General features: G+C 27.3%; 7 protein-coding genes across 7 annotated transcripts; 5 read left to right on the top strand and 2 right to left on the bottom strand.

Annotated features, from left to right (window-relative positions):
• Nucleotides 1-2,545: 2,545 nt before the first annotated feature.
• OCT59_026317 (uncharacterized protein) lies at nt 2,546-3,098 on the top strand (the record flags this gene model as incomplete). Its single annotated transcript, XM_025310255.1, has 2 exons — nt 2,546-2,549; nt 2,623-3,098. The coding sequence occupies 2 exons, from the start codon at nt 2,546-2,548 to the stop codon at nt 3,096-3,098; spliced, it is 480 nt and encodes a 159-aa protein (XP_025184256.1).
• A 408-nt stretch (nt 3,099-3,506) lies between these two features.
• OCT59_026316 (uncharacterized protein) lies at nt 3,507-4,304 on the top strand. The gene is made up of 2 exons (XM_025314900.2): nt 3,507-3,574; nt 3,646-4,304. Exon 2 carries the CDS (start codon nt 3,654-3,656, stop codon nt 4,182-4,184), a length of 531 nt encoding a protein of 176 aa, XP_025184257.1. The 5' UTR covers nt 3,507-3,574; nt 3,646-3,653; the 3' UTR covers nt 4,185-4,304.
• A 602-nt stretch (nt 4,305-4,906) lies between these two features.
• On the top strand, nt 4,907-5,997 carry OCT59_026315 (uncharacterized protein). Its single transcript, XM_025314901.2, has 2 exons — nt 4,907-5,012; nt 5,096-5,997. The coding sequence occupies exons 1-2, from the start codon at nt 5,009-5,011 to the stop codon at nt 5,578-5,580; spliced, it is 489 nt and encodes a 162-aa protein (XP_025184258.1). The 5' UTR covers nt 4,907-5,008; the 3' UTR covers nt 5,581-5,997.
• Nucleotides 5,998-8,164: 2,167 nt separating this feature from the next.
• On the bottom strand, nt 8,165-8,521 carry OCT59_026314 (uncharacterized protein; the record flags this gene model as incomplete). Its single annotated transcript, XM_066143103.1, has 1 exon — nt 8,165-8,521. The coding sequence occupies one exon, from the start codon at nt 8,519-8,521 to the stop codon at nt 8,165-8,167; it is 357 nt and encodes a 118-aa protein (XP_065992656.1).
• An 830-nt stretch (nt 8,522-9,351) lies between these two features.
• On the bottom strand, nt 9,352-9,783 carry OCT59_026313 (uncharacterized protein; the record flags this gene model as incomplete). Its single annotated transcript, XM_025314903.2, has 1 exon — nt 9,352-9,783. One exon carries the CDS (start codon nt 9,781-9,783, stop codon nt 9,352-9,354), a length of 432 nt encoding a protein of 143 aa, XP_025184260.2.
• Nucleotides 9,784-16,380: 6,597 nt separating this feature from the next.
• Nucleotides 16,381-17,963, top strand: OCT59_026312 (uncharacterized protein). The gene is made up of 2 exons (XM_025314904.2): nt 16,381-17,248; nt 17,322-17,963. The coding sequence occupies exons 1-2, from the start codon at nt 16,698-16,700 to the stop codon at nt 17,812-17,814; spliced, it is 1,044 nt and encodes a 347-aa protein (XP_025184261.1). The 5' UTR covers nt 16,381-16,697; the 3' UTR covers nt 17,815-17,963.
• A 171-nt stretch (nt 17,964-18,134) lies between these two features.
• OCT59_026311 (uncharacterized protein) lies at nt 18,135-19,524 on the top strand (the record flags this gene model as incomplete). Its single annotated transcript, XM_066143102.1, has 7 exons — nt 18,135-18,464; nt 18,567-18,695; nt 18,769-18,849; nt 18,951-19,071; nt 19,154-19,282; nt 19,347-19,365; nt 19,515-19,524. The coding sequence occupies 7 exons, from the start codon at nt 18,135-18,137 to the stop codon at nt 19,522-19,524; spliced, it is 819 nt and encodes a 272-aa protein (XP_065992655.1).
• Nucleotides 19,525-20,284: the final 760 nt, after the last annotated feature.

Below are 20,284 nucleotides of genomic sequence, written 5' to 3'. Positions count from 1 at the left end.
ATCCTCTGATTGGTGGGAAGCAGATTTTGAAGGCCACCAAAAACATTAGTCGGTGAGCACAATGCATCATTTGATATGCTAGATGAAAGTAAAAAGAGAAGAAAAGAAATTTGTAAAACAAAGTAAACAAAAATGTCAAAACTAATTGGTTATAGCAAAGTACTTTTATTTATTTTTTTATTTAGACACGCGAATAATAATTTAATTCGCCAATAAAATTACATTAAGTAGTCACGTGATAAATTTTTTTTTTATATATAAATTGAAATTTGACGTGAACCAAAAAACTAATTTATGTGGCCTAAGTTTCTTTACTTTTTATATATCATGTTTTAACAAGCAGATCTTCGAGCAGCACGCGCAAGCCAGCCGAAAAATTTTATGTGATAATTAAGCTTAATGTTGATACAATTTCGCTTTATTTGAAAATAAATAGTTTCTTTAAAAAATATTTAATTCCATTTTTATGACTTGATTAGGATGTTAAAATACAAAATTGAGGAAAATTTCTCAATAATATATATTATGCATGTGATATAGTATTGTTCGCCGACAGGAAAATTTACCAGCCAATGAAGTACTAGTTAAGTTCTAATAGATAATATATGGATTTATTGTTGAATTCCATGAACGGTCTCATCAATTCCTTTATTACAAAATAATAAGGCACTTTTACAATAAAAACTATTACAAAGATTTTATTTAATAAACAATCAATATTTCCAATGGTTTATTGAGAATGTAATAAAGATTATTTAAATATACAAAGAAATCTTTCTTTTTGTATAGTACTGTAATAGTTGAAACGTACTTAAACACAAAAAATTCATTTAATAAGGAAACTGAAATAAATGTAGAACAATGTAAATAATCAACAGTGTTATTTATTATTAGTCAAGGTGTTTTCAGTAGAATAGTTATTTGTAACCCATACTAGTTTCTATAAAATGTAGCATGATAATCATTTTAATTATTCATTATCCAATGGAAGTATATCTTTCTATTTTACTTAATATATATGTTATTATTTATGCAACAAAATAGGATCATGTCGTTTTTAACATACTGATATTTTTAGATTGCATAAATATCTTGATATTTTTGGCACATTACGTCAATATCACATATATTAATCTTTAAATAAGCTTATATAGTTTATTTATTTATTTTTTTATATGGAACATGATCTTGGACGTCTGCATAATAACACCTTGACCCTTATTGTAAAATATATCATGTTGGATCAAGCCACAGGTCAAGAGCGATACATTTGCTTCAATAATTGTGTTATTATGCAGACGTTCAAAGATCATACTTCATAGTTCATATAAATAAACTCAATGAGTTACTAAATAGAAATTTATGCAATAATAATATTTCGTACCTTAGTCTAATGTACAAACTGTATTATCGTACGGTTAATGCAGATCATGCTTTATATAGAGTTATTATTGTTCAGTCGAGATTTTAATAATCGATGATATTGAAATCAGTGATAGTAGCATTAATTCTTATTGGTCATCGCAGTTGCTTTTGATTCAAAGGGAGAACTTGATTTAATTGTTTTATTCATATTTATTATATTTATTCTACACAAATTAATAATAATAACGAATTGAATTTACAAGATGACCAAAAAATTTTGATTTTCGATAAATACGTTATTTTTAATTCGAATCTGTATTATAATGAATAATCATCAATAGTTTGAAACAAAGGACGTGAAAATTTCCCAATAATTATAAATTTATTTGTAAAAACACTTAGAAATGAGAATTTAATACATTTGGTGGTAAAACGTGTGGGCTTATAATAAACATTTTCATTTATAACTTAGTAAGTTTTAATATTATTATGACCTGTACAATTTTCTTTGCAACTATTCAATTCTATTAGTAAACTTTAATTAATAGTTTTACATTCAATATAATCTCCCTTAACGTGACTAACATTTCTTTAATTAAATCTGAAGTTTTCTTCCTATTTTAATCTGATATTTTTTTTAAATAAAAGATATTTAGAAATATACCATTCCGCAACCAGACCAAAAAAAGGTGCATTAACAGTTCCATCATCATTATACTTTGTCCATATTTAACTTTTTGATCAGGTCAAGTGAAGGTTCCGATTCTTTTGCGGTAAAATCTTACTAACACCACCTCAGGTGATGCGCGTTGCTTATATGTATTCGCGCAGTCGGCGCAGCGTACATTCCCGAGCATGTGATTGTGATTGTGGCGTTTACTATTGTTAAGGTAGATATGCGCTCACTACAATTTTATATATATATAAGAACTTCATAGGTTTGCGCACAAAATTTTTATATGCTCTGCGCGTATAAAAAACCGGCCATCTCTCGCTTTCACATGTAGTGTTCGCAGTATCACATTACTCGCATCCATAAATTATTCACTTCCTTATTTGATAATAAATCCGGTTTCTTCCAAGTATATATAGAGGAGAAAATTAATTTACTTTAAATATCGTCTAACTCAAAATTTTTCTATCTTAAACCCTCACTTAATAATTTTTTAGTCTATCAAAAATGGGTATGCGTAACTCAACACTTTATGGATATTAATCATACTACTTTATCTGATCAGTTATTTATTTTATTTGTAGAATACGAAATTGAAAATAAAGATAACTTAAAAAAAAGATGTGAAGAAGCCATGAAAATTATTCCAAATTATGGAGATTTCACAAAAAATTATTTTTCTATCGAAAAGGAAAAGTTTAGCGATACTATTACACAATGGCAAAACAGTTATCCAGATTTGTATTATGAATTGGAAAAATGGAAGGAAGAATCTGGATTTACACACGAAACGTTAACCATAATTCGCAAAACTAAAAGTAAAAAAGTAGAGTGCGTATTTCTAAAAATTTACGAATCAGAAGGGACTGATATCTTGAATTGTGTTGATATTTATAGAAATTATCCAAAGCCAAGCAAAATTTTGAAAGTACGAAACATAATATTTAAACACAAGAGTGAAAAAATTTTCAATCAATTAATGAAATCGCACTCTAAAACTGTGGCAGCTCTTATTTTATCCGGAAATGATGGAAATGGATTAAAAATATCATGGAATTAATAGTATATTTGCATCATCTTGGGTTTAGCGAATCTTGTGGTGACCCATGCAATTTGCAATTTTTTCTTCCTTCAATACACTACGTCACTATAATTTCCTTTTTCAGTTAAATTACCCTTGGCTATTTCCTTTACATTTACAGCATAATTTTTTTTTTTGTATACATAATAATCATTGCATAATGAACGTGGTTTCTGTTTAGTTTATAATTTTTTTCACAAACGATCTGTTACACATTCACAAACAATTTCCTTTATCAACAAAATGTATTTATAATTTTTTCAAAAAAATAAATCAATTACTAAAAATTCATCTTATTGAACACATGAAAATGACGATGTTCATATGCAGTGAAACAAAGGGAAAATGATATTTAATCGTCTAAATATTTGTAAAGTAAATTACATTGTTAAAAACTCTAAAAACACGGAATTGTAACAAGTTATAAATAAATTTTAAAGGGTACAATTATATAGGTAATTAATTATCTTTTATACTATACATTTCAGAAACATATATAACATATTTATTTATCTGATATGCAAAGGTTAATTTATGACTCTGTGTAAGTCCGAAGACTACGAATATAGAATTAAGAATGATGAAAATAGGAAAGAAATGTGTGAAAAAGCTTTAGAGAATATCTCCTATAATGGAGAGTTTAGACAAAATTCTTTCTTCATCAGAAGAAGTAAGCTGGAAGATACTATCAACTGTTGGCAAAATAGTTTCCCTGAATTGCGTGAACAATTAAAAGGTTGGAGGAAGAGCGATGTAGGAAGTAAGTTTACGAGTAAAGAAATATTAAGTCCCCTTCGCAGGGGTAAAAAAATAAAATTCGTTTTTCTAAAAATCTATGATAGAGGAGAGGGAGAGGATACCGAGGATACCGAGGATACCTTGAGATGTGTTAGTATCTCTGGAGAAGTTTCAATTAAAGTAAAAGTTATGGACAGAATGTTCGGATTGAAGAGATGGATTGGTGAAAACATTAAAGAACATACCAGAATGATAAAGTCACATCCTGAAATTATGGCCGCACTTATCATGTCACGAGGCAAAAATTTGAACGTATTATGGGAATAAAACGAGCGAAATGAAGCTGAGTAATGCCTTACGCTACCTTTATTTCTTCGTACCATTTTATTGAGATTTTCCACATACATATCTAGTTTTTTTTTAGCAATAAAAAAAATTTAGTTTTCACTAAAAATAGAATTTAAAGGCTTCATAAAGTAAGTTAATAAATTCATACAATTTGTGATTATTTTTATATAGATAAAGAATAAAGAAAATGATTCTGTAAAATCAGTAAATCATGGGAAACTCAGTTGTACAACAGTACCCCTATTCTTTAACATATAAGGACCCCTTTTAATACAATAGTGTAACTTCTAATTTTTCATTGGCTTAAAATCTCGTTATTTATTTTGATAAAGACTTTTTTTTAAAAACTTTGTTTTTATACACCAACAATAAACCCATTTTTGATTAAAAAACAAAATTACTGTCTCAAAATAAAATCTTATTATATACATAAAGAAATTTTTAAAGAATAATATCAATATCCTTGTCTCTAGAATAATAAAGTTTTTTTTTTATTATTATTATTTACTGAACCAGCTCTTAGAAGTATAATAAAGTAATAGATAGATAACGCATTCCGAACTATTCTATAATTTATTTATTTAATCAATTAAAGTAAAATATTTTTGTTGATTGATTATCACTAATCATATACATATCATGCCGTGTTGTGTTACCATGTTTGGTTTATAAACGTGTCTTTTTCCAAAATATTTTTTGTCAACTTTGATTCAGTATCATTAATACTAACAAACGAGAAATATTTCGTGTATACATCCATATCTTTTTAAGAATTTTCATTCACTTTTTTAGTCATAATAACCATGGGCAAGTCTTTATTTTATTAATACCATATGAACATTATTTTGATAATAAATCTGGTTAATAATTTTTTGTTTTTTTTTTATTAGAGCACACAATTAAGGACTTTAAGTACGAAATTGAGAACGTAAATGACCTAAGAAAAAAATGTGAAAAAGCCTTGAAAGTTATTTCAAATTATGGAGATTTCACAATTAATGGTTTTTCAATTAAAAAAGAAGAGTTGAACGCAATCATTACAAAATGGCAAAATAGCTATCAAGAATTGCAAAAAGAATTAGAAGACTGGAAGCGAGAATCTAAACCTTCATATGAAACTGTAGCTCTTCTTTGCAAGAAGAAAAAAGTTGAATGCGTTTTTCTAAGAATTTATGATTCAGGAGAACCTGGTCTTCTAAATTGTGTTAGCATTACTAGGACTTATGCAAAGCCTGGCATAATGTCGAAATTACTAAACAAAGTATTCAAACATAAGAGTCAAAGAATTTTCAAACAACTGGCAAAATCGCAACCTGACACCATAGCCGCACTTATTTTATCCAAAGATGATGGATTGAAAGTTATTTGGAAATAATACATTGCAAAAGTACAAAACATATCTTCTGTGCAAGTACTAGTTTTCAACACAAAATATCTCGTATCGTACTAATCGTCGGACATACAAACGCAAATATCGTATTATCTGGGGATAACAGATTTAAAATATCGTTTTGGCAAAAACATAACCGTCTTTTTTACGCAAGTACCGTAAATATTTCGTATTGAATTAATCGACAAACATACAAACACAAATATCGTAACTTCGTACGTTTTATTCGTTAAAATATTTCGACACTTATCTTAAAATCAACACAAACAAATATAATTTCGATTTACTGTACATATACTTTTTCAATTACCAATTTCATGTAAATTAAAATTTTTTTTAATATCGTGTATTAATAATGTATTAATAAAATTTACTATGAATTTACTATTAAAAAATGAGTATAATCAATTTTTGTGAAACAAAACTGTCGAAATTAGACAAATTATCTTATTTCGATCGTTTTTTTAGGGTGTTAAAAAAATTTTTTTTCCGTTCGGGTAAGTTGGCGAACCATTTAGTAATTACCTACTATAATCACTTAAAACAATATTAAATAATACTACAGAAGTAAATACAAATACTTCAGAAATGCAAATATTGACTGAAAATTGGTTTTAATATTAATGAATAGAGTACTGATGAACCTACTTTACTAAACTAAGAACCTTTGAATTGATGAGATATACGATGAAAATTTTGGGTCTGATAGTGAGTTTAAGGATTTTTAATACCGTGCCTTGCACCAATCTGTAAATCCGTTTCCGAAGACAAACCTACCTCCAACCCCACTAGTATTATCGATATATTTCCTAAATTTCTAAAGAGTTTCTAAAAAAAATGTTTTTTACAGTTAGAATCAAAAAAAAATAATTCGAAAAATAAATCACAAAACAACCCTTTAAAACAATCAAGTCCTCAAGAAATCAATAAAATTATATCCTTATTTTGATCTTTGGCTTCCTGTTGTATTGTCATCCTTATGTAGGAGACCAAAATCGATTTCTTCTCTTCATGCATTATTAACAAAATGTTGTCATTGGACATACAAATCGTCATGAGCGTTGGTTGGAAATACTAGAATGCAAATATTGACCCTATAAAGCGATTAAGAAATGGAAATATGTGGCTCATTTTTTATCAATTCTTTAAGAATTATCCTAATTTAGCCAATATTGTGGTTCTATTAGGACTAAAAAGAATAAAGGAATTTTATTGTCAAAGAATTATTAAACTGAACGAATAAATACAAAGGAAGACGCCATTTAGAAATAATAAGATAGATATAAGATCGATAAATAAGTCAATAGTATCTTTACAAAAAAAGGAAGATACCTTAAGAAATAATGAAAGCACGTCCCGTTCAATACTAATCAATGGAAATTCTCAACAATTAAATGATAAAAATCCTGCTAATCCTGCTCCTAAAGGTAAAAGAATAGTTACAACAAACAAAAAAAAGAAATATTAAAACCCTTATTGCTTAAAGAAACAATGCAATTGAATAAGAAATTGACAATATCTTAGCTAACTTGCTAACTTGCTTACCTTCTTCAACTTAAATATTAAAAAAAAAAATATCTATTTTAAGAACAAATTTGCCGAAATTAACAATATAAAATTAAAATTTAGATTTTATACAAAAGCCCTTGTATGAACAATTTCTATAACTTAGATTAAAAAAAAAATTCATCTTTTTTTTTTTAAAAAAAAAAGAAGATATCACATGATATTATAGCACATGATCTAGAATCAATATTATTCGTTAAATTGTTGTACTACTATTTTTTTTTTAACGAAAAAATTGTGTAATGTGGATATTGTCCGAATTGGTATAAAATGCGCCAATCCTTTTGAGAACTTTATCATTGTGCTGCACAATCATATCAGAATGCGCTAATAGAAGTTGTGTCATGCCCTTTTATATTGCGCATTCTAGCAGATGATGGACAAACCCTTCGCATAAGCCTTCCGCAAATTTATGATTTATCTATCGGATAGATGGTATCACTACTTTAATGGGTTACTCCATAATTCCATGGACATCCCGCCATCCCATATGGGTGAACCCTATCAGTTAATCGAACAATCAAATTTAAGCCTTTTTTTAGATGAAAATAAAATTATCAAATAAAGTTTTGCGTTTGCGTCGGTTCTATCGCGTATTCTTTGTCTACAATACACATAATATTTAACCAATAGAGATTTGATCACGTGAGCACGAATTTTTATCGAATATAAAAGTTTATATAAGAAATAATTGTCTTAAAATACATTATATATATCCAGAGATTCTTAATCATCATAAAAATAAATGTTATAACATAAACGATATTTTACACTTATTATTACTTAGTTACAGATCAAATTGTGATCGTAGAAATAAAATATAATAAATTTATGAATCTGTATAAACTGCTTTATGAAGCCTTTAAATTCTATTCACTAAAGTAAAAGTAGACTAAAAATTTTTTAACGGTTACTTTTGATATTCATTGTGTAAAAGAAAACTATGTGTGTATGTTTGTTTGTTTTTTTTGAAACCCGCAAGGGTAGTGTGAGACGATGGACATTACTCATTCTCCCATATTAATTTTAATCCAACTCTTCTAGACATGATAAGTGCGGCAATAACTTCTGGATATGACTTTATTAGTTTGATATATTTTTTTTCGTCCTCACTAACCCATCTCATCAATTTGAAAAATCTATTAACTTTTACTTTAATTGAAATATCTCCAGAGATACTAACACATCTCAACAAGGTATTCTCTTCCTCACCTTTATCAAAAACTTTTAGAAAAACGCACTTTAATTCTTTGCCCCCGTGAAGGGGACGTAATATTTCCTTTTTTGTATATTTATCTCCTTCGCTAAACTTCCAAAGTTCTAATTCATCACTCAATTCTTGGAATTTCTCTTTCCACATGTTGATAATATCATTCAGTTTATCTTTCTTGATAGAGAATAAATTTTGGTTAAACTCCCCATTATATGATATATTATTTAAAGCTTGTTCACATATATTTTTCCGGTTATTTTCATCTTTAATTCTATATTCGTATTCTTCGGCTCTTTGGTATTCTTCGGTTCTCTGCAGAGCCATATTAATCTTTTGGAGTAATTGCATATAAGACAGTTAAATAAGTCATTTTTTTTTTTTTGAATTTATAATAATTATTATTAAAAATAATTTAATTACCTATATGTTGTAACTTAAAAATTTATTTCACAACTGTTGCAAAATTCCGAGTTTTTAATAATGTAATATTTCTTTACCTTAAAACTTTTTTTTTAGACGGCTAAATATTATTTGTATTATTTATATTGTTTATAAACATGTGAACCAAGATGAATTTAGTATATTTAAAAAGTAAATTTTATTTCTTTGAAAACTTATAAATACTTTTAAATGAAGCATGTGTAACTAAATGATCGCTTGTGAAAAAAATAATGATTGTGCAATTAAAAAAAAAGGAAAACCCGAATTGGCTGCATAATATAAAATAGAAAACTATGAATTTTTATAAACCCTGAAAAAAAATGAATGATTGTAATTAAAAATTGTGTTGATGACGTCAAATATTTTTAAAAAAGTACAAATGAAATGCAAGTTGTCGGTTGGTGATGTTTGATTTTTGGTCATTAGATACAAATGAAAATGCGAGTTGTAGTAATTCCCACAAGTTAATTCTTTTTATGAATTGATTGGCGTTATTTAACCTAATATTTTTATGGTTATATGTTGTAAACATGCCGTTAGTTCCATAATATTTTTAATCCATCATTTCCGTTATTTCCGGATAAAATAAGAGCTGCCATGATTTTAGAGTGCGATTTTATTAGTTGATTGAAAAGTTTTTCACTCTTGTGTTTAAATATTATATTTCGTGCTTTCAAAATTTTGCTTGGCTTTGGATAATTTCTATAAATATTAACACAGTTTAGGATATCAGTCCCTTCCGATTCGTAAATCTTTAGAAATACGCATTCTACTACTTTTTTGCTTTTGGTTTTGCGAAGTAAGGCTATCGTTTCATGTGTAAATCCGGTTCCTTCCTTCCATTGCTCTAATTCGTAATACAAATCTGGATAATTGTTTTGCCATTGTGTAATGATATCACTTAGCTTTTCTTTTTTAATAGAAAAATAATTTTTTGTGAATTCGCCATAATTTGGAACAATCTTCATGGCTTTTTCACATCTTTTTTTTAGGTTATTTACATTCTCAATTTTGTACTCTACAAAAAAAAAAAAAAATGATCAGATAAGGCAATGTGTTTAACATACCTAAAAGTGTCAAGAAAATTATACCCATTTTTGATAAATATTACGTGAGGATTCAGGTAGAACAAATTTTTTTAATAAGACCTTATTTGGCATTACAAAAAGAGCAATATTTTATTGTGTCGTAGAAGAAAACCGATAAAATTATTAGGCGTAATAGCTATAAAAAAAAATTGGTTCTGAAATTTAAATATTTATAAGGTAAAAATAGTTTTTTTTTCCTGCTAATTATTGACATTTATTTATTTGTGCATTATACTGATGAACCAATCAAAGATAAAATTTCTATTTTTACTAATTTTACCTTTTTTGAAATTTTACTGTATTATGATGAACCTTCGATATGAAAAATCTACGGTCACGGGTGTTTATTTTATCCATTCACATGATCATCAGCCAATAAAATCGTAAATCTAGTTTATCTCGATCAGTGATGGATGCAGCGTACATGATTGTACGCGATATTTTTTCATAATGGCGCTTTATACGTAAGTTATTTCACGGGGAACTGTGGATATCAATGACTTTCACGACGCAGCCGTGAAAATCAGTGACTCCTTGAAATAATATTATTTATTTTATATGAATAATGTACGTTCTGCGCGTATAAAAATAATCTGATTTCCAACACTGCTTACAACGGGTTCCGTTTCCTAGTTAGTAATATTATTTTATGTTAATAACAACTATATTTTTCATAAGATTTTTGCAGATATGATGATTAGAAATGGAAAAATAAAATAATTCTGGCTAATAGAAATATTTTCTCTGCATAGAATAGTTGGACCTAATTATTCATGATAGCGTACGCAATACTAATTCACTTCTACGATTCATGGAATTAATGATTTAAAAAGGGATAACTAACCTAAATAAAATAAATGCTCGGATAATCAAACGAAGGAACTGGGTTAGAGTTCGGCTCTTTTAGAATTTAGACCTACTACTCTAATATTTTATTACCTACTGGCCGACATCACATAAAATAATAAAGAATTTTAGTTAGATTGTGTAAGGATTAATATATAAAATTGTGTAACCAAACTTTGTTTTCAAACTCAATTCCAATCGTAAATTCGCTTAACACCGATTGGTTCAGTAGATACTTCTGCAACCGCATATTAACCCCCAGAAGCATCAGAACGCTTCCAAATTAGCCAAATGGAAACATAACTATTAAATATTTCATAAAAAAAATAAGGCTATTCATTTCTTGCATTTTCATTTTTCGAAGTATATAAATATATTTTCTTTCATAACAATGTGGTTTTACCAATTATGGTTCTTTGTGTTCGTTTGTGAAGCAATGGCTAAAATCACTTGTTTGTTAAATCCAAAATTTCAAAAATTTAAGGTACTCCTTGTCAACTGTTTTCCTCCACGTTCAGAATTTGATAATTCTTTCATTTACTTATTTTATCTATTATTTATTTGTTATTATTGTGATACAAAATACGTTCAGTATTTACGCCAAATGGAATCATAAGTCCATGAGTTTCCTTATTATATTTCTCATCGATAATTGGCAGTAAAACAGCCGAATATCATATTTCGTCAACTTTATTTGTAACACCAATTCTTTTGAACAATTTGCCAATAAATACAAGAGTTGATGAGATTGATAAGCCTATAAAGACAAATGATTTTATCTTCCGACTGGACGTTGAATTTTTGCCATCCAATTAATGTAAGCTCCAACTTTACATGGTCTCATTTTATTCTCTTTAAATTGCACACCCTCTTATATTATAGAGCTGACTGTAATACTGTAGCTTCTTTATACTGTAATCATAAAAGTTTTATAAAGTCATGTACCACCGAATCCGATGATATATATATTAAATCTTTTCCATGAAGCAAAATTGACTGAATTACGCGATTAATCGTTTATCAATTAATTTATTTTCGATTCTAAATTTTCGATTCCGATTAATCATTTCTAATCGATTGTGCACCATTTAATTTGTAGCAGAATGATCACAAATTTAACATAAAAGCTATTTTATTTATTTAGTTTTTTATTTTATTTTATGGATAATCAGTGATCGGCGGTAACTCTGGCTAAGTTTATAATTCCGGCCGGAATTAACTTTTTGTGTATCACTTGCTTATCTTAAGTCACGTGATTTAGAATTCGCAATTTTTGATTAATTAGAATAAAGTTTAAAATCTTTAATTCTGTTTTCTTAATAGTGTTTCTAATAATAGGTCTACATTAATATGTAGGTTTAATACCATAAAAAATAGTTAATAGACTATCTTTATTTTGTTGGGGATCCGTCCAAACGCTATTTCAATAAACCTTCCCAAATTTCTTTTTTTTTTTTTGACTTTTCCTTATTTTAAAATTCAAATAAAAAAAACCGCTTAATTAACTTAATTAATTCTGAACCAACAATAAAAATTATAATTTTATAAATTTAAATGATTCAATAATTTTAATTTAAAGATGTTTCATTCATATGATAACGATTAAAAATCTACTAACATTATTTTCGAATAACCTGAAATATTTCATAATAACTATCATAATTATTATTATATCAGGAATTTCAGGGTTGACACCATAGCTCGTATAATTTACCTTATTTTATACAATACAATACCTTATAGTAGGGACAAAATATAATATTTTAATTATTTAGTGATTTGCGTAGAATTTACTTCACCATAATTAAATTAAGTCATTCAAATTTGAATCAAAGTATCGTCCAATAAATTTAAAAAACCAACAATAATCCCTATAAAAAAAAGAATGTCCGGAAAAATTGCAATATTCCGGACGCCAAGACATTTTGAATTCCCAGAAAATGTCTAGAATGTCTAGGAGGGCTCAGGCCTAGTGTCCGGAAAGTGTCCGGAATAATGCAATTTTCCGGACAATTTTCATTTTCCGGACATTTTCGATGTCAATTTCCGGATATTCTTTTTTTATAGGGTAAATGAAATTTTACTCTCCAAATCAATTTAACTTTATTTCCTGCTTAAAAAGCGCATTTGAAAATGTAAGTATCAATGATATCAAATCATGTATAATTAAGTTTTTAAAAATTTAATACATGAATGGAAAACCAATGGTTGGAGCCGATCTGGAGTCTTTATTTGAATTTCTTTGTTATATAGGCAAATAGAACAATTTGTTTACCTTCTCCTTTGATAATTACTGTATGTATTTATTAGCAATAGATAATTAATAAAAATACTTCAAATTAAGAAATAAATTTGAAGTTCCCAGATATAAAATATTTTGTTGCTGTATAGTATAAGTAGGGATGGCACGTGATTTAAAACAAGATGTTTTAAAACAATTTAAATCAGTTTTTTATTGTTTTAAAACTTTTTTTTTTTTTGTTTTAAAACATTTATCGGCATGATTATTGCGTAATTATTTTTTAATAACCTTTTTTGTAACTTTTTTAAAAATTATTCTCGTGGAAGACCATCATCAGAAGACGTCCGTAAGCACTTTGAATGAGTTGCGAAAAACACCTCGTCAAAAGTGTGTAATTATTGTGGAAATGACATTAGTTATTGATTTAATTGATCGATTAAAAGATTTAAAATTAATATATTATATAATTCTTTTTTTTTTAAGAGTTAGCGCACATTTTATTTAACGAATAGTAGAGGATCACTAGTATCACTAAGCTATTACAAATAAAATTTCCAACAAGGTCGGTCCGGCTATACTCTAAATATATATTATATAATAAAATGCTTAAATTTTTATTGCAGATATGTATTACGTAGTAAAGTGCTTAATGTTTTAGAACACGTTTAAAACATGTTTTAAAACGCCAAAATTGTTTTAAAACATGTTTTTTGCCATCCCTAAGTATAAGTCTAAAAATAAGTAAATAATGGGGCTTACATTTTTCATAAAATGTATTCTCATCCTTGCTAACACGAACAAAGCAATTTGAAATATGCACAACTTTAATGAAAAGTTTTTCTTGTCAATGCGTCTAGAAAAAAATCTAAGTGTAAGTATTATATCATCCTTAAAAGTATATATAAACTGCATTTTTATTAAATTTGTAATAATATAAAAATTCTGTTATTTTCATAAATCAGTAGTTACTAAGTATTAAATTCGTAAAAAAGTTGAATTTTATTTAGATCGAAACAAATAAAGATGAAAAGATATCATTAAAATCATATCAACTTTCATTGAGTTCGTTGTCGAAGAAAAGTCCAATGAAGATGAGTAATAGTATTGGAAGCCCCAAACAACTGGTAGTAGAAACATTTTAAATCATTTAACAATGAAATTTCCTAAATGTACCATTTTTAGGTCATTATTGTTATAGTGAATAGCTGTTTCCTTATATGAATATGAATCAAATGCTTTAATTTTCATTGCTTTCAGTTCCTATTCCATATTGATAACACCGAAGAAGTAGTTACCATATAGCAGTGATGTGCATTGGAAGATTGGAAGCTATTGGAATTTCCAATTCTCCAAATTCCAACACATCACTGCCGTATAACACTGACTAAGGAACCCCCATTTTAGCGTGCTGCCCTTATAATATACCGGATATGATATGTAGAGGATAATTTTTAATTCTGGTAAAATTAGGCTAACTAGGCTAATTCTGGCTGATTTTTCCATGTTCCATACAAAAGTACTCCCGAGTACGATTCAATTTTTTAAATAGGATAAATTTGATTTGTACCCGGGTACCTTAGTCAGTGCTATACGGTATTTGGCACGGATAAAGCAATTATACTACTTGTCTACAAAAAAAAAAATAAAATTTTCAAAGTTCATTGCTTTTTGTGTTAAAAGTTAGTTATGTGTCTTATAAGCGCAGTATACTACTCTGAATTAGTATTTTTTCATCACTTGATTCTGAAACAAATCATTTTGAAATTACACAATCAACCGATAATGGTTAGGTACTCGGGTTTAAATTATAATGTCATATATTCGAATTATAAATTTTTTCAAATTTCAAATTTTTTTGATAAAAAAATAATTATACAAATATAGTTAATACAAATGTTAAAAATATTGTTTGAATTTGCCATGGGGGTTCTTTACTCTAAATAGTTAATGTTTGGAGATGCAAAGAACATCGTCATTTTAGTCAAATTTTAAAATTAAAAACTAGAGTAAGACTGACTAGCATTAAAGTCACCTGATTAATGATTAACTCAGAATTTTAGCAGAAAATGCTAAACTCGAAATTATCATATAATGATTTTTTTTTCAACTATTAATGGCAAAGTCGTATTTATGTAGCGTTATTCACACGTGTATAACTCGTGGTTCCCTAATTTTTACAGCAATGAAGTTTCAAATAATCAAATTAGACCAAAATTAACTATAAATGGATAATTTAATGAAATGCATAAATGATTGGTTGAAAATAAGCCACGCTAATGGTTTTTTTGACCAATTAAAATTACCCTCAATAGGTCCCTTATGATTATATATATATATATCCGGCAATGCCATGCCAGCCATCGAGTTTATACAGCCTTTACAAGTCCAGTGAAACTGCAAAGTAATATTTCGCCCCTACCATTTATTTTACATTATTGTAAAAAAAAGGGTTGCGGCTTAAAATCTAACTAATGTAACTTATCACCCTCCGAAACTCTAATATGCAGGTCAAATAAAGAATATGTTTCAATATAAAAATATAAAACCCAAATTACAATTTATGGTTAAAAGACTTGATTACTAAATAACTAAAAATTATTATTGTTATATTTCTTAAATTGATTCGTTTTAAATTTAGGATTCAACCAATAAAACCTTTTACTAACAACTCCTTTTTTTATTGTTTACCGAATTAAGGATGATATCATTAAAAATAGTTTTATTTTTTTTTTACTCCTTTTTTTTTTAACGTAAAAATATAATTTTAACTCGTACTAAATTAATCTCTCTTAAGCGCGTTTACAGAGATAATAAACTTTTTAAACTTTTTACCAGAATCAAAACTTGTTATCCGATGTAAAAAATTGATGAGCCACAAATGAAACCCTGGTGATGATCTACCCGATAAAAGCCAAGTAAAATTGCCAAGATAATAAATAGATCCAAATAAACATAATTCCGTTCTATTTATTCTATTTTTATATTACCATGTTATTTACTGTAATTTCCGTAAGAACAAATGGTATTTGTGTTACCTAACTTACCTCGCCCCCAATCACGATCATCTCGTACAAAATTTATGAAAAAAAATCGTTAAAAATGGCTTTGATCGTGGCTAGGAAAAAGAAGGCTTTGAGATTTAGGAAAAATCTAACTTTTAGTAAGATTACCTTTGTTGAATTATCTGTAACAAGAAACATGTTTCAAAAATATATAAATCATTACTCATTTAAGAATTGTTTTAATTTATGAAGTTACCTCATATAGTAAGAAAATAAAGTTGTTTACAATACAATATAAATTATTTATTTATCGGTATCACCCGATGCACATAATAACGGGGCTATTATGATAATAAGTATAATTGACCCACTTTTTTTAAATAAATATATCACATTCTTTTTCTCTCCTCCTCTTCTCCTTTTATTTTCGGGTCCAAATTTTTCGGAAAAGGTTTTATACAAGTTATAAATAGACACCGCCTCAGTAATTCTAATATCTTTTTATCGGTAAATTTTATTTTCAGAAAGTGAAAATCCATTTCACAAGCCAAGAAACTTTATTCAAAAATTAGGGGTTTTTAAATAAATTAATAAATTTGGAAAAAAAAAATTTATTTATTTAAATAAAATTCTCAAAAAAAAAAATCCATTTTTCTCTTCTTCAAATATTTAATAAGTGTATATTATATTATTTTCTTGTCATTATGAAAGTAATAATTATCACTATATTTTCCATAACATTATTGTCATCAATAGTCAGTTCACAAAAAGCATGTAATGGTTATCCTGAACTTTGTGGTAAACTATACTCCGGTATAGCATACCCAACAACACATAATGCTTACGCTTATGGTAAGTCTGTAGCGGCGAACCAAAATTATGATATACCAACACAATTGAAAGATGGTATTAGAGGATTTATGTTGGATGCCAACTTTCCCACAAACAATACAAATGAAGTACATTTATGTCATAGCTCATGCGACTTGTTAGATCAAGGTCCAGCAGCTACTACTTTAAAACAAATTGGTACTTGGTTAGATGATAACCCAAATGAAGTTATTACTATATTATGGGAAAATGCTGGTAAAGTACCAGCCGCTATGTTCAATAGTATATACACTCAGTCTGGGTTTGTCAAATACGCTCATTTTCAAGAAGTTGGTAAAGATTGGCCTACTTTGAATGATATGATTGGAAGTGGTAAAAGAGTTGTAAATTTTGTTGATACAGGTGCTGATCCATCTGTTCAATGGTAAGCAATTTTTTCTTGTCCTTTTTATTTTATTAAAAAAAAAATTTACATATGTTGTTCAAATTTTTATTAGGTTAATGCCAGAATATAGTTATGTATTTGAGACCCCATTCGAAAATGAAAATGCAAATGCATTTACATGTACAGTTGACAGACCAAAAAATCAGGAACGTCCGATGTACGTTCTAAATCATTTCTTATATGGTACTTTAGCAATTAGTACTTCAATTGATGTGCCTCAACCTGATAAAGCGAACACCACAAATTCTGCTAGTTTAGCTGATCATGCTAAAAAATGCCAACAAACGTTCGATAAAATTCCTAATTTTATTGCTGTAGATTTTTATGATCAAGGTAGTGATAATCAAAATGTTCTTTCGATTACCGCTGATTTAAATGGTGTTCAGTATGTTCCAAAACAATTGGGCGATGGTAAAAGTGTTTCTAAAGGCGGAAAGGGAACCTCTACAGTAACAAGTGTCGCTAAACCTAATAGTGATTTAAGAAATGCTAATATTCTTACTGGTTTAGCTGGTGTTGGAACTATAGCTATGTTCGTATTATAATAGTAAAAAAAAAATATAGAATTTAAACATATTTATAGTTATTGAATATTTATTGTAATTTATTGAAAGTTATGAAATATGAAATAAAAAAAAAATTTTTTTGTATAAATAAAATTGTGATGATCACCTGATAGTTTCAACTGCGGTAGAATAACAAAATCGTTTCAGAAAGTATGCTCACTTACTATAATCAGTTAAATCACGTGATGATAATGATTTTTTAAAAAACGCGAAAAACTTCTTTTCTTTTAATTTCTTGTACCGAAAAAAGTTCATAGATCCTTAAACATTACCTTTCTTATTTCTTAACATAAACTAAAATGTCCCAGCAACAAGATCATCACGTACAAGAAGAACAACAACAACCGCAGCAGCAATATCAAATTCAATATCAAAAAATATCAAAACTATTAGAACTTGTATCAGATTCTGAAGAAGAGGATACAGATTTAATCCAACCTAATAACCAAATAACTTGTTTAAATGATATTGCAATAAGAAATGAAATAATAACAGAACATTTCGGTTTTTTACCAATAAGTTTTGTTGATGATATAATTAATTCTATTAATGAATTAATTTATATAGCTATTGCTGGTATGGATAATTTTGTAAACTCTGAATTGAAAAATAAAAAAGAAGTTGAACAGGTGCATGTGAAAATCAAATTTTTAAAATAATTTGTTTTTTTTTTATATATTTATGAATGAATGAATAGAATAACTTTTTTTTTTTTACATTTCGTCATACAGGGTACACATCAAATTGAAACGTTGTTGGAAAATTTGGTTGATAAATATTTTGAACGATTTGAGATATACACGTTACATAAGATTCTTGCTATACGTGAAAATGTTACGGTCGTATTGAAGCATAATGAGGTAAATTTTATTATTTTTTTTTTTTCAAATTTAAAGATTGAACATATTTATTTTACTTTCTTAATTGTATCAGGGCGTGAATTTTAATGTGGATGAAAGTGTAGAAGTAGAAACTGATAAAGAGATTGAATTATTACGAAAAAAAATTATGGCCGTAAATAATTGTTTAATTTGGTATTTTGATGAAGGTTTTTGTTGAGAATCCTATTAAAATTGTATTTATTAAATATTATAAAAAAAAATCGAATTTACCAGGCGAAATGTTTTAATCTCAAGCTAAAAAAGCAACTGATTAAATATGATATACAAATTGAAAGATTAAAGCGAACCGAAAATAAAATATCGTTTCTACGAACTGCTGCAAAGGCTCATAATGGTATCATTATTAAATAAATAACTCTTCCTTTTATTTGTTTAATCATAAAAAAAAAAAAATAACATTATTATTCTTCACTTAGCATCTCCTTTATCGGATACATTGAGGTTTGTAACCGATCAATTAATGGCCATTAAAAAGATGTACTATAATTTGGATGAATCGGCTAAGGAAGAAAACTTGAAACAGTATGAAAACATGATTGATGAACGTGAGAAATTTATTAGCATGATGGTATTACGACAAACAGAGAAAGAAAGATCATTAACACGTAGAAAGGAATGCTGAAAAAATGTTTGTCACACATTTAAATCATTTTTTTATACATCTTTTTTTTTGTGTCAATAAATTAGTATTAATATTTGTGATTTCCTTATTTCCTTTTAAAAAAAACATCCTCACACATATAATTTATTATGCTTTATATATCTATCTCTCCATAGCGTAGCATAATCTATGCTGATTTCGAATGAATGATAATTCGTGTATTATGATTAGTAAAAAGACATTGTCTATATATAACAATTAATCCTTTAATTTTGGTTTGGTTTATTGTAATAAAAAGAAAATTATACAAAGTTTATTCAGTATTAAGAAAGAAATACAGATTATAACTGATAAGATGAACACAACTTTAATATTCTTTTTATACAACCATCCGTTAAATTGCCAAGAGATAAGTAACGACCCTGAAAGTGTCTTTATAAAGGCTTTTGTTACTGCAGAGAATTGTATCATTATTCCTATATTAAGTATTCTTATGATTGAATCATTATAATGCAATATATTAAATAATTTATATAATTTATAAAATACGCATCATTTTTAGTTAAATTTAATTTGATCACGTGCATTATTTAATTTAGATTATGAAACACTTTAGAGACACTAGTAAATCATTTAAATTTTTAATTAATTTTAGAAAGAGAATAATATACGAAGATCTCAGGATAAACCTGTGCCAAACGCTTGAGTACCAATGATTTTTAATTTAAAATATTTCCCGTTTTTTTCTTTTGATCGCCTTCTGGGGATAATAAAAAAGAAAAATAAAGAAATGGAAATTATTGTTTATCAAAAAGAGATTAACTTGGCTTATTATAGAAAATCTTGTAATTCAAACCTATAATGGGTAATTTCTTCCATCCCCGACTAACAAATAATTCCCTTTTTAAAAAATAAAAATATGTACATATTTAAACACGAAGTAAAT

This window comes from Rhizophagus irregularis, chromosome 6, assembly GCF_026210795.1.
Source record: "Rhizophagus irregularis chromosome 6, complete sequence".
In the NCBI taxonomy this organism is placed as follows: domain Eukaryota; kingdom Fungi; phylum Glomeromycota; class Glomeromycetes; order Glomerales; family Glomeraceae; genus Rhizophagus; species Rhizophagus irregularis.
Note: the sequence above shows the minus strand (reverse complement) of the source record. Positions and strands in the feature narration are given on the sequence as shown.

Excerpts from the sequence above, each read along its gene's own strand:
- OCT59_026316 (XM_025314900.2), top strand. The coding sequence starts at position 3,654 with ATGACTCTGTGTAAGTCCGAAGACTACGAATATAGAATTAAGAATGAT.
- OCT59_026312 (XM_025314904.2), top strand. The coding sequence starts at position 16,698 with ATGAAAGTAATAATTATCACTATATTTTCCATAACATTATTGTCATCA. Across the intron at positions 17,249-17,321 it reads GCTGATCCATCTGTTCAATG|GTTAATGCCAGAATATAGTT; the intron begins GTAAGCAATTTT and ends AATTTTTATTAG.